The 13,923-nt window shown below is 36.0% G+C and overlaps 1 protein-coding gene across 1 annotated transcript in view; it reads right to left on the reverse strand.

Annotated features, from left to right (window-relative positions):
• Nucleotides 1-7,625: 7,625 nt before the first annotated feature.
• Nucleotides 7,626-13,923, reverse strand: part of Sycp2 (synaptonemal complex protein 2) — a 51,840-nt gene continuing 45,542 nt past the window's right edge. Inside the window, exons 34-43 of the mRNA XM_075962899.1 lie at nucleotides 13,122-13,307; nucleotides 12,304-12,394; nucleotides 11,720-11,872; nucleotides 11,138-11,247; nucleotides 9,784-9,878; nucleotides 9,583-9,682; nucleotides 9,139-9,197; nucleotides 8,934-9,015; nucleotides 8,773-8,829; nucleotides 7,626-7,700 (exon numbers count right to left, since the gene is read on the reverse strand). Coding sequence (XP_075819014.1) covers nucleotides 7,626-7,700; nucleotides 8,773-8,829; nucleotides 8,934-9,015; nucleotides 9,139-9,197; nucleotides 9,583-9,682; nucleotides 9,784-9,878; nucleotides 11,138-11,247; nucleotides 11,720-11,872; nucleotides 12,304-12,394; nucleotides 13,122-13,307 — 1,008 coding nt within the window. The remainder of the gene's footprint in view (nucleotides 7,701-8,772; nucleotides 8,830-8,933; nucleotides 9,016-9,138; nucleotides 9,198-9,582; nucleotides 9,683-9,783; nucleotides 9,879-11,137; nucleotides 11,248-11,719; nucleotides 11,873-12,303; nucleotides 12,395-13,121; nucleotides 13,308-13,923) is intronic.

Below are 13,923 nucleotides of genomic sequence, written 5' to 3' on the forward strand. Positions count from 1 at the left end.
CCTTAAACTCTACTGTGAATTCGAAGGCCAAGCTGGCCTACTAAGTTGGTGTGGTATTAGGGTTTGGCAGTACATAAATCAGTATAGTAATGTGCAGTCTGGTGTTTAGGTTTCTACCTAAATACACTTGTTATTTTCCTATTTTGTCTCTTCCATGTATGTATTTTATATCTGGTACAGGCATTAGCCTCCAGTTAGTTGAGAATGAGTAGAACTACACCAGCAAGTTAGCAGATTACAACCCAAGCAAGAAACATCAGTCATTATCTACAGGACCATTCATTGTCAATAGGTCTGTAGTAGACACAGTTTAGTAGAATTTACTACACTCACCTATGCCACTGAGAAAAAGGTCTGCCTTACTATTCCCGCGGAAGAATAAGAAACAGGAAAGCGTTTCTCTTTCTGAGATGGGCTCGCAGAGGCCTCACCCTGATCCACCTCAAGTTCTCAACTGTTGGAACCACAATCACAACTCTCTCTAGTGGAGGACAAGAAAGTGAGCCACAACTAATAAACAGCAAGTTCTGACCTTAGAAAATCCTCTCTCCTAAATATGGAGGGGGTGTCTATAAACTCTACACCACAGATAAACTCTCAACAGCTCTTATTTAAAATGGCATATAAGCTAATGGTTCTGGTGTTTTTAAATATGAAATACAATGTAAGTTCACTGAAATATGACAGACAGCTTAAAACACAAGGTTACAGAGAAATGAGTTTTAAATAGAAATGATATGGTTTCCCCTCTGTATGCTATGAACATGTTTTATTACCACTATTTAATAAAAAAAGTTGCTTTGATCTATGACAGGGGAGAATACAGCTAGCTCAGTGGAGAAACTAAACTGAGGGCTGGAAGGAAGAAGAAAGGGTCAACCAGGTGCCATGTATCTGCCATAGGGGAAAGAAGCAGGAACCTTACCAGTAGACCACAGCCTCATAGTGATACATAGATTAATAGAAATGGGTTAAGTTGTAAGAATAAGATGCCTGAGATAATAGGTTAGACACTGTTGTAATTAATATAGTTTCTGTGCTATTATTTGGGTCTGGGTGGCTGGAAAACAGGTGCAGTCTTTTTACATAGAAGGAAATAAGTGGACACTTTCACTTATTAATTCAGATGATCTTGATTAACAGGGCACATTTAAGTAGACTTGCCAAAGGAAAATTACTTTCTTTTATAGAAGAATTTTTTTCATTAATCTTGATAATCATTTCCCCTCCCTCTACTCTTTCCTGTTCTTCCCCACATCCCCTAGCATCCAGATCCACACCCTTTCTGTCTCTTATTTGAAAACAAGCAGGCTTTGAATGGATAATAAGGCATAATAATATGAAATAAGAATAGTACAATAACAAATAGAAAGAAAAGGCACAAGAAACAGATATAAAGAGCCACTCATTTGTACAGTCAAAAGCATCATAAAAACACAGAACTGGAAACCATAATATATATGCAAAGAACCTACCTGTAGAGTTAGGGCAAAAAAAAGAAAAATATAAAAGAATAAATGGGACCTCATGAAACTGAAAAGCCTCTATTGGCAGAGACTGTTCATTCATTTCCTGGTTACCCAGCCCCGATATAACTACACAGAAACTATATTAATTGCAATTCTGTTTGGCCAATAGCTTAAGCATATTTCTAGCTATCTCCTACATCTTTTTTTTTCCAAGACAGGGTTTCTTTTCTTTGTGTTGCTTTGGAGCCTGTCCTGGAACTAGCTCTTGTAGACCAGGCTGGCCTTGAACTCAGAGATCCACCAGCCTCTGCCTCCAAAGTAGTGGGATTAAAGGCGTGTGCCACCACCACCCAGCTGCTAGCTCTTACATCTTAAATTAACCCACTTCTATTATTTTATATTTTACGACAAGGCTCATAATTTACTGGTAAGGTTCCAGGCATTTGTCTCCTTCAGCAGCTTCATGGTGTCTCCCTGACTCTGTCTACTCCAAAGGTCCAAAGCAGCTTTATTCATTAACCAATAAAAGCAACACATATACAGAAGGAGTTCCCATACCAAGCTTCTATAAGGCAAAAGACACCATCAATAGGACAAAACAGCAGCCTACAGAATGAAAAAAGATCTTTACCAACCAAAAATCTGACAGGTCTAATTTCCAAAATATATAAAGAACTCAAGAAACCAGACATCAACAAGTCAAATAATTCAATTTAAAAATGGGGTTCATACCTAAACAGAATTCTCAACAGAAGAATCTCAAATGGCCAAGAAATACTTAAATGTTTAACATCCTTAGTTATCAGGTGTTGGAGGGAGTGTGAGCCGCTTCTTCATCTCAGCCGCCGGCTAGCTTAGACCCAAATTTGGAAGTCATGATACCTTTATGATATACATGCTGGTCCCATACAATGAAATGTATCTCTGTACTTAGCTCCTTCACAGTCAAAAAATTCAAAGAAAACACAATAATATACATAATCCAGACTTTCTGTGTATAGTCCAACTTTACATGGCTTATTATTATTTTTAATTCTTTTACTCTATCTCTTTAAAGACTTTTTTTTAAAGCATTAACTTTATTTTATAACTCACTATACTTTTTCTTCTCTCTTTCAAGCCTATGTACATTTATTTAACACTATGACTCATCTGGATTTGTCTTTATTGTATATCTGTAATTCTTTCCTGTCCAGGAATGCTTTTTAAAATGCTAAGCACTTCTTAAAAACTTAAGCTGCACCATTACTATGATATATACGGCACAGTCCAGCATGGCGAGCTGCTTGCCACCCCGAGAGCCATACACACTGCTCCATTCTCAGGCACACATGGATTTAGTCCACCATGTTGGCACATCAGTTGTAGGAGGAGGAGCCGTTTGTTCGTTCCCAGCTGCCCGGATAGCGTAGACCCGAAATAATCACATAGAAACTATATTAATTAAATCACTGCTTGGACCATTAGCTCTAGCTTCTTATTGGCTAACTCTTACATATTATTTTAACCCATTTCTATTAGTCTCTATATCACCACGAGGTCATGGCCTACCAGCAAAATTTCAGCATATCTGTCTCCGGCAGCAGCTCATGGCTTCTCTCCGATTCCACTTTCCTCCTCCCAGCATACAGTCTAGCTTTTTCCCACCTAGTTCAGTTCTGCCCTTGCCATAGGTTCAAAGCAGTTCTTTATTTATTAACCAATAAAAGCCACACATAGAAGGACCTCCAAACACCATTGGGGAATGTGGCAGTGGCATGTGTGTGCTTGGGAAATTTCCAAGTTGCAGCATGCAGTAAGTTCCGCTGTTGTGGGAGATCTACAAAAAACCACTTTAGGTAAAAGCAAGCAAAGCAGGCAGGGTTGGGAGACTTTCTGGGCTGTGGACCAGCTGGGCATTTAGGTTATAGTTTTCATTAATTATGATAAAAGATAAAATAGTTATAAATATTGTAACTATAATTCTTGTTTGATACCCGTTTTGTTATAGGTAATTTTACTATGTTAAAGTTAAAACCATCCTTTTTATTTAAACAGAAAAGGTGAGGTAATATGTGAGTCCCTCTGTGTGCTGTGATTACCATTAATGAATAAAGAAACTGCTTTGGATCTATAGCAAGGCAGAACTTAGGTAGGCAGGGAAAGCAAGGCTGAATGCTGGGAGAAAGAAGGGTTGAGTCATAGAGAGATACCACCTATGAGAGATAGCCACCGCCAGAATCAGACATGCCAAAACTTTGCTGGTAAGCCACTGCCACATGGCAATACACAGATTAATAGAAATGGGTTAAATTAATATGTAAGAGTTAGCCAATAAGAAGCTGGTGCGGGAGAATTGTCTGTATTCTGTCAATCATGTTTTAAATAAACGTTGATTGGACAGGCAGGAAGTATATAGGTGGGTCAACCAGACTTTTGTCCTAACCCTGAGCTGGCATACAAGCACCCAAACCCAAAGTGTGTGGCTGGGCATGCAGGTGAGTCCTAAATGTATGGGTGCCATTTGTAGGTGGAGATGGCTTTTTTGTTTCCCGGCTGTCCAGACCTGAATAATCACACAGAAATTATATTAATTACAACACTGTTTGGCAATAGCTTAGGTGTATTCCTAGTTAGCTCTTACATCTTAAATTAACCCATTTCTATCAATCTGTATATCACCACGAGGCTGTGGCCTCCTGGTAAGGTTCCTAAGGTTCCAGTGCGTCAATCTCCTTGGGCAGCTACTTGGCATCCCCGACTCCACCTATTCTCTGTTCGAATTTCCTGCCTGGCTTTACTCTGTCCTTAGGCTATTGTCCTAAGCAGCTTTATTCATTGATCAATAAAAAGCAACACTGTATATAGGAGGACATCCCACATCAAGGGAGAAAGAGGGGAGGCTTGGAGAGAAGGGAGAGAAAAAATGAGGTTGGGATGTAAAGACTATAACTTCAAAACTTGCCAAGATATTTCAATATTAAAATTTATTATGTTTTAGGATTTAAATATATATGTATGTATGCATGTGTCTATCTCAATCCTAAAACATTATATATATATATGTATATATATGTATGTGCATGTATGTATATCTATAGTAGAATATATTAAGGTGTTTTACTTTTGTTTATGCTGTGTAACATTTATTTATGAAGTAAGGATGTGCTACTTCTGTTTATGTTGCATTTGTTTAACTCTGCAAAGCTGTGATTCATTGCCTGTCTAAAATAATTAATGGTCTAATAAAGAACTGAATGGCCAATAGTGAGGCAGGAACAAGGAGAGGTGGGGCTGGCAGGCAGAAAGTATGAATAGAAAAAACGAGGAAAAGAAGGAATAACAGGGACCAAGGAAAGGAGGACTTCAGCACCCAGCATTCACAGAGTAAGAGTGGAAGTAAAATATACAGAAATAAGAAAGGGAAAAGTCCAGAAGCCATAGAAAGATGGGATAATTTAAGTTTGAAAAGCTGGCTAGAAATAAGCAAAGTTAAGGCTAAGCATTTATAAGTAAGAATAAGCCAGGCAACGGTGGCACACACCTTTAATCCCAGCACTCCAGAGGCAGAGGCAGGCAGATCTTGTGAGTTCAAGGCCAACCTGGTCTACAGAATGAGTTCTAGGACAGGCACCAAAGCTACACAGAGAAACCCTGATGATAGCTGAGCAAAGTACTCATCTATAATAGAGTGTCATTAGGGGTTATTTTATTGCTGGTGTTCCTTCAGGAGAAAAGTAGCATTTTGTTTTGTGCCCAAGGGGTCTCTAGGCTGTCTATTCTCAGGATCTTGGTCACCCAAGCAGCACTGGGTATGGGTTTTATCTTGTGCAGTGGGTCTTAAGTCAAATCAGATATTAGTTCTTTGCAGAAGCTTTGAGCCACCACTGCACCAGCACATCTAGCAGGTAGAACATTGTAAATCAAAGGATTTGTGGCTCAGTTGGTGTTTATGTTTTTCTTTTTGTAGTGTGCACAGTATCTTCCAGTACCAAGAACACTAGCCCATAGGGGTCAATGTTCTAGGATAGGCACCAGGTTTAACTACTCTACATTCAATAAGTTCTATAGGTGTTTCCAGCAATAGGGCCTTGCCATCAGTTTTTAGAAAGCAACCTATAGTCTTGGCAATAGCCTGGGTTGTTTGAAGGTTCCCATGGAACCCATTTGGTCAAGAACTTGATTAAATGGAACCCATTCCTGGTACTGGAAGCTTCATTTGGTAAGAAGAGATGTTCAGTTGGGGCTCTTTGTCCTCTGTTATTTGGAGATTTCATTTAGATTGCCTTCATATATTATATATTTTAGGAAGCTTCTACTGTATTAGGTTTCCACACTATCCCTCAAGTGACCCTTAATTTTAGCTATCTCTACCTGTACTTCATCCCTTGTCCTCTGTAGGCAGACTTTTCCCAGCTGCCAGTCCCAAGCATCCACACAGAGGTATATATTAATTACGAATTCTCAGCCAATAGCTCGAGCTTATTACTAGCTAACTCTTACATTTAAATTAACCCATATTCTCACCTATGCTTTACCATGTAGCTTGGTACCTTTTCTCAGCATGGCATGCCCATCTTGTTTCTCTCTGCGCCTACTGGTGACTCTTCTGACTCCACCCTCCTTCATCACCACCATCCTTAGTTTGGTTGTCCTGCCTATACTTCCTGACTGGCTACTGGCCAGTCAGCTTACTTATTAAACCAATTTGGGTGACAAATCATTAAAAGTGTACAAAAGGATTATTCCACAGAAACTATTGATGTTAAAAAGTGTTCCATTAGTGTGACAGCCTACTTTACTAAATTCCTTTTTTCCCCCTAATTTTCAAGACAGGGTTTCTCTGTAGCTTTTTTTGGTTCCTGTGCTGGCCTCGAACTCACAGAGATCCGCCTGCCTCTGCCTCCTGAGTGCTGGGATTAAAGGCGTGCGCCACCACCGCCCAGCTACTAAATTTCTTTTTAATATTTTTTTGGTGTCATAGTGTATATTAAAGTTCAAAACAGGACATATAACCATTGATCTCACTCAAAACTTCTGGTTCGTGAAAAAAGTGAATTATTTTCTTCTAGGAATTATTTTAGAATAATCTAAAGGATAACTTTCACTTAATGTGCTTAAAAATGCACAACAATTTGAAAAATAATAAAACTAACCATTACAAATATACCATCTTAAGGCTAGATGTTGGGGCACATGCCTTTAATCTTAGCAGGCAGAACTGAATTTGAAGTTATCCTGGTCTACACATACCCTCAAAAATAAAACTAGAGCAACAAAATATTAACCTTAGCAAGTCTTTGCTATACAAACAACTAAGCAAGGAGCTAATGAAATGTAAATATTTCTTGCTCTTGAAATAGAAATTCCATCACTTTCTTCATAAATCTTAGCAGATTGTCAACTGAAAACACTGAGTGTATTTTGTACTTAACTAAGAAGCCACTTTACCATTTTAACATTGAATAATGGTATTGTTCAGATACTCTATATACCACCTTGAAATAGACAAAGGAGAACAAAGCTACTTAGTATTATCCTTCAACTAACTGAAGGAGACTTGTAATTTATGGCTCATAAAATAGAACAGTGATGATAAAGTAATTATACTGACTCAAATGAAGTGAGCATTTATTTCAAAAATAATCTAACAACATTAAATGAATACTAGGAGTTTAGAACACATCGGCAAAGCATCCTGCTTGAGTTAAAATGTTTATGAAATAGCTACAATTTTAGGACTTTAGTACATTTTTAGTACACTGGAACTATAAATATCTCAAAGTATAAATGTACTAAAAAGTACACATTTTAAAGCAGAAACTCCCCCCTTTCAAAGGGTGGCTAATATTTTACTACTTGTATATTTCAAACCATTATGCAAATTTCATTATATCTATTACAAACTGTATTAATTAAAAATACACTTTAGTTTCACAGATAAAAGTAATGTCAATATGACCCAAAGTGAGCCAGTCCTTTTACTGTTTGTCCATAGTACACAAAAGTTGCACTGGAGTCACGTTCTTTTCATCTCTAAAAAATGTTTTAGTCTGAAGGTTCCTGCCCATAAACATACAGCTGCTTGGATGGTGCACATTTGCAAGGCTACTTACTTTTTTCCACTTATATACAAAAACTAATAATCAGATAAAATGTGTTGATAGCAGCCAGATTTCATACATCATTTTCTTCATGAACCTTGAAAAACGACCACAGTCCTCTGCGTATATTGAGAAGTTCCTCTTCATGCTGTGACCAGAGGGAAAAACAACTATTTGCATAAAGACACATCAGTGTTCATTCCACCCAGTCCCTTAGGGTGTACATGGAGGTACCTAGAGGATCCTCCCATCGCTAGCAATATTCAAGATAATGGAGAAAAGACTTGCAATCTTTCAAAACTTCACCTAAAAATGTAAAGGAAGAGTAAAAAAAAAAAATCTAGCTGGGCATTGGTGGTGCACACCTTTAATCTCAGTACTTGGGAGTCAGAGGCAGGTGGATTTCCTTGAGTTCAAGGCCAGCCTGGTCTACAGAGCAAGTTTCAGGACAGCCAGGCTACTACACAGAGAAACCCTGTTTGGAAAAAACAAAACAAAACAAAAATAAAAAGCCCCTAGAGAAGACTTTTTTTCAATGAGGATCAACTTGGCAGCTTGTTTGCTCAAGTTGTACGAGCCTGGCTAAAGCGTCACAGTCCCTGTACTGCATGCCATTAAAATCTCAAGTACTTTAATACTTTATTGATAAAGGTCACTATTATTATGCACTTAAACTCTGAGAAAACCCTGAAATTTGTCCATGTAAAGCAATGACACGAGTCTCTGTGGAGTGTACTTCATCCTAGAATGTGGCTGCTAGTCTACTTGACTTAGAAAGCCAAGTATGTTTAAGCAAGTCAATGAAGAGCCATTGCTTACTTATGCAGGTGACAATTCTTCCACTCAGCAGTCTGGGTGCTTGGTCTTGGTTAAAGCACACAGTGGATATAGCAGTACAAACAAGTCATTTCTTCACCTAGCTTTACATTTGCAAATCACTGTCTCTTTCCTCATCCATCCCTCATCTACTTTAACAAGGTTCCCATAATTTAAAAAAAACTAAAAGTCACCAGCTTAACCCTGTCTTCTCCAAACACCCACAAAAAGATAAAAAGTAAACAAGTGTGGTGGTCCATGGCTATAACCTGAGCATTCTAGAGGTTTAGGTGGGAGGATCACAAGTTTAAGGCCAATCTGGATTCAAAAGCAAGAACCTGTTATAAAACAGAAGCACACAAAAGCCTGGCAATTACACGAGGGCATACACTCAACCCACTTACCATTTTCTTAAGTAGCTTATCTTGCAGAATTTGCATGTTTGCTTTCATCAAACGCATCTGTAAACAACATTTCTCTCATGAAATTTATCAGATTTTCACAACAAAAAGACAAGTTAGACTATCCAACATCAAGGTTACATATTAAGTACATAAATTTATACCTCAGATATAAAAATATTATCTTCATAAACAGAATTAGAGACAAGAAAACTATTATCCAGTGAAGTTTTCAAAACACGAAGCCTAAAAAATAAAATGAGAATAAACTTTTTACATATCAGTTCACAGTCCACTGCTATAGTGCAGTGTATGTTGTGTTTCATCTACAATCTTACAGATTCTATTCATTAAGAAAAATATACTAACCTCTCCTTCTCGCTTCGGAGATATGTCTTCATCTTCTGAACTAATTTTTCCTCGACATCCTAAGTTTTAGGGTACAATAAATCTCTTGCATTTTAACATGATTAAAACCTGAATTATAATTAATGTATTTCCACTAGTCTAAATTTAAGCAAAAACTGGTTATAGGCTAAGAATACTGTATTTAGAATACTGTATTTAGCATATACTCTTTCATATTACAAGTATTAGAAATAAAATCTCTTAGATGTCTCCCACATTATCAAAAATCATCATTATAAACTAGTTGGAAATTTCTGAGTTCAGATGCAGCTGATAGAAGATAGAGTTATGTTTTAAATAACAATAACCTGCAGCAGTCTTCCAAACTGGTGAATAAACAATTTTAAAGAGCTATATTTAGCCTTTAAACATTTTGAGAAATGTTTAATTTTAAGAAACACAAACCACAAGCTCCTTCTCCAGGTCTCGTAAAGTCTCTGAGTCTTTTCCAACTTTCTCCATCTCATTTAGGAGAATGACTTTGAATTTCTCCAAACTTTCATTCCTATTAAAAAGGAATAAAATGAGATTGTTGCAGCACCACAGGGCCCACAGCTCATAAGCACACAGTATGCATGGCTCACCAAACAGATGTGTGATACAGACCTGCGTCCTTGAGCTTGAGAGGTCACTGTCATTAGATGTTGTTGAGTCAATTTTAATGTCTTTGTAGTAAAGTCATCCATGATTCTATGTTGGGTCTGAAAGATACTTTTAACTTAAAATGTCTTTATAGAAATAACAAGCTAACCAAGACTGTGTTATGAAAAAGTCTTCCCATAACACCTAAGAAAAACTTAGAACATTAAAAATGTAATTATTTAAATCAACTTTTTTATAATGAACTCAGAACAGTGTTTACTTGTGTTGGTCAGGATTTGAATAGAGTTCAATTTTCTATTGTTTTTAGGAATACTATTTATATATTAGTACATATTTATAGTGTTTATAAAAACTGGAACTAATTATAGTTTTCTTCAAGAGCACAGCTTAATAGAATTTACCATTTTTCACAAAACACATTTTCACCTACTGCAGTCATATAACAGTCTGTAAAATTAGAGATTCTCTTGACTTTTGAAAATATGAAGATTTTAAGAAATTTCAGATCTTATCTTTGGATAAAAGGAAAGGCGATCAAGAGATGAGGTTCGTGTCATACTAACTATACTTACTGTTTAAAGGAGGGATTGAACTAATTATCAATCCAAATAAAGACATGAGAATGTGCTTTTCTACCTATTAGTAATAGTAAACACTGTTTTTAGGATGTACTCTGTGTATAGACATCCACTGAATTCTCAGAAACTAAGGACACAGTAGAGACAATGGTGGAAGAAAGCTGGAGTATAAGACACTATATTATGTGCTAGTCTCCACCAATAATAGCCTCTGTGAGATTAAAATGTCTAAAGACGGAAATGAGGAGAAAACTACGTGCCAAGGGCTTACCATGCAAGCATAAAGACCCTAGTTCAGATCCCCAGCACCAACATAAAGAGCCAGGTGCAGGGGCACATACTTGTAAAGCCAACTCTGGGGAGGTAGAAACAGGCTATCTGGGGCTTGCTGGTCAATCAGTACAATATAGGCTCAATAAATAAACTATCTTCATTGAGAGATAATGTCTCACAAAAAGACTGTGGAGAACAACTGCAGACACCCAAGAAAGACCTCTAACCTCCACAAGCACATGTGTGTGCATGCACACCTCACACACATACAGAACAAAATGTAAAAATGCAAAGAAAAATTTAACAGATAAATTAGAAATATATATATGGTGGAAAGATGTTAGAAGGAATGAGAGGTGCCTTTTATCTGATAATCCAAATTATATGCAAAGTCAGCTTCATAAATGGGTGTTTTGTTGACTAAGGATCAGACAAGCCATCCATCATCTACCAGAAACTTGGAGTGCATTATCATGGTATTGTGTATAACTTATGAGGTAACTCACATCAGTTTTCCTCTTATAGTCTGAGCTGATGTTATCATATAACATTTCAGCACCTAGAAACTCCTGTTGCCAGTCCTCAGGAATAGAAAAATCTGGTGTCGATAATGAAGCTGTAATTTCAAACATTAAAATAAAAACAATGAGTTAATATTAAAATATGTATTACCACAAAATTTATCATTGTCCTCAGACTGAGAAAAATTTCTGTGTTTAAATCCAACAGAGGATTTTTTATTATTAAAAAATGAAATTGTCACAGAACCCTTTTATAGGGTTACTGAGGCACAAAAAACAAATATTTTTTACTTTTAAATCTGATCCATTAATAAGAAAGAAGCATCAGCAAAGTATTTTAGTGACACACATCAAGTAGCTCAGATTTCAGTAAAATGAAAATTTAAGACATGATATAATGGAGAAATCTGTTTGAAGATCATGCTACACCTTTAATATAAAGTCATTTTTGTGATAAAAGTCCATATCCATCTTGGACTCACACAAAGTTGTTTGTACAAAGAGTTGTGTTTAAGTCAAATTCCAGGAAGCTGTCCAGAAGTTTTGACAGGATTTTGATCTGCTTACTTTTGTAAATGTGATGATCTGAATCTTCCCTTTGACACAGTCTTTTGGAGAGTAATTGTTCTCTCTCTTCTGCCTCTTCCACTTCTGCTTCATTGGAATTACTTAGATCATCTTCTAGGAACATTTGCCGTTTGTGACATCGTTGACTAGGACCTCAAGAAACCATTAAAAATAATAGTGCTATAATTCTGCTTCAATACATCTACCACTTTATTGCTTTAAATTAAAAAGTTTTTGAACAACTATGTTAAAGTATACTTTATACTTTTTATTTCTGACAACAATGATGTGACTTGAAATGTAGAACTCATTTAGGTATAAATCCAAAGTAATTAGTAATGACTTTGAAGGCAAGGCTGTGACTAGAAAGACAGCTAAACAGTTGGGAGCACTTGCTGCCCTCGCAAGGACCCAGGCTCAGTTTCCAGCATCTGTGCAGTTGCTCGAAACTGACTAACTCCAGCTCCAGAATACTTGACACCTGGCCTCCACAAACACTGCACGCACATGGAGCATATATGTACATGCAGGCAACATAAAATTTTTAAAGAAAATCTTTAAAAAGCAAGACTATGCCTACAAACCTGATACATGAGTATTGTCACTGGGCATATCCCACCATATTTTCTCTACTCTTTCACTAGAACATGATAATGGAGATGTGGCAAGGCTTTCCTAAAATAAATATTAGAAATTAGAAGAAAAGTAGTATAAACACTTGTATTTATCTTTGACTATTCTTCTTTATCATCTTTATGAAACTCCCAAGCCAACAGATTTCAAATGCTGTCCAATTCTTTCTCATATCATGGTCTTTAAGTCATCTTTAAGATTGCTGCAAATGAATCTAGATATTAGATTAGCATCAATTTTAGGCTAATATAGTTTTAACCTGATAAATTTGCAAATTTCTTATTTTCAATTTCACCAATTTGTTATTGTCTTTGAGTTAGAAAATAGGGAGCTACAGAAAAATTCTTATAAAGTGACTTTAACCTTTAAACTTTAAACAGTTTTTTTAAAAAAGCAATTTTACTTAGATTACCATTCTTTCTTTAATACATGTACTCTTCTAGGCACTTATGGTTAGCTTAAATCCTAAGCCCCACCCCTAAAATACAACACTTTATTTTCATCTTCTTTAGTATACAATTGTTAAATATTTTTACTTATCAACCAGTTGAGTTTTCTGCTTACAAGAAGTTCAGAAAACCAAATTTCTATATAATCATGAAGGCAGAAATTTTATAAATATGTAAACTCAGAGATTTAGCCCCTATATCCTTGTTATTTTAAGACTTTCCTTTTAAACTTTTTATATGACTAAATCATTCTATCACAGAGAAAAATAACTTGGTAGCATGATTCCCACTGAATACTAGCAATTGAATTAGCATATTACCTCTCTCTTGCTTTGTATATTGTTTTCACGACTCTCTGGAGATTCAGTTTCCATAAAATGTTTCTCTGAGTTATTACTGCTTACATCTGAATAGCTGTTATAATGTAGGGTTCTTTGATTGTCTATCACTGAATTTGTATTTTTTCTATTCAAAACAGAATTATTCTTGATAGTTGTGTTTCTGGGCTATGAATGAATGACACATAGAAACCCAAAGATAATTAGATAAATACTTAAAAACAGAAAAAAGTAAGAAACAATTTAAAATTTTAGAGAATTAAATCAATGCTAAAATTCATAATCCACTTAAATAGAACATTAATTAGCTCAACGACAAGTATCTAGCAAGTCCAATGAGAAAAGATGCCTGATGTATGGTTCTATACTTCACAGGCCAAGTCACTTTAACAAGAAAAGGAGCATGAAAGTCCAAGAATTGGTCATAAAATACATAAAAGTTATAATACTTTATATAATCATCTATAAAGAAAATCAATGACAACCTGGGAAATTATAGAATTCAGCAAGATCACTCAAAATTTAAAAAATTAAATTATTTTATACAATAGTAAAAGCCTATTACTTATTGGCTTTTTTTGTTAAGATAAATACAAATCAAAAACCTTTAAAACTCCAGAAATGTAAAGTGTAGGTTTGTGTGTGAAAACACTCAGGCAAATGTAAAACTAAGCAGTGTAGTATTAGTACAAGACAGTGACTAATAGCTAGACTCATGTGACCAACAAGACTAAGGCTGAGTTAATGTAAACATTAGATGTGGAAAACTTGCACTATTCACAGG

The sequence above is a fragment of the Microtus pennsylvanicus genome, chromosome 2 (assembly GCF_037038515.1).
Source record: "Microtus pennsylvanicus isolate mMicPen1 chromosome 2, mMicPen1.hap1, whole genome shotgun sequence".
In the NCBI taxonomy this organism is placed as follows: Eukaryota; Metazoa; Chordata; class Mammalia; order Rodentia; family Cricetidae; genus Microtus; species Microtus pennsylvanicus.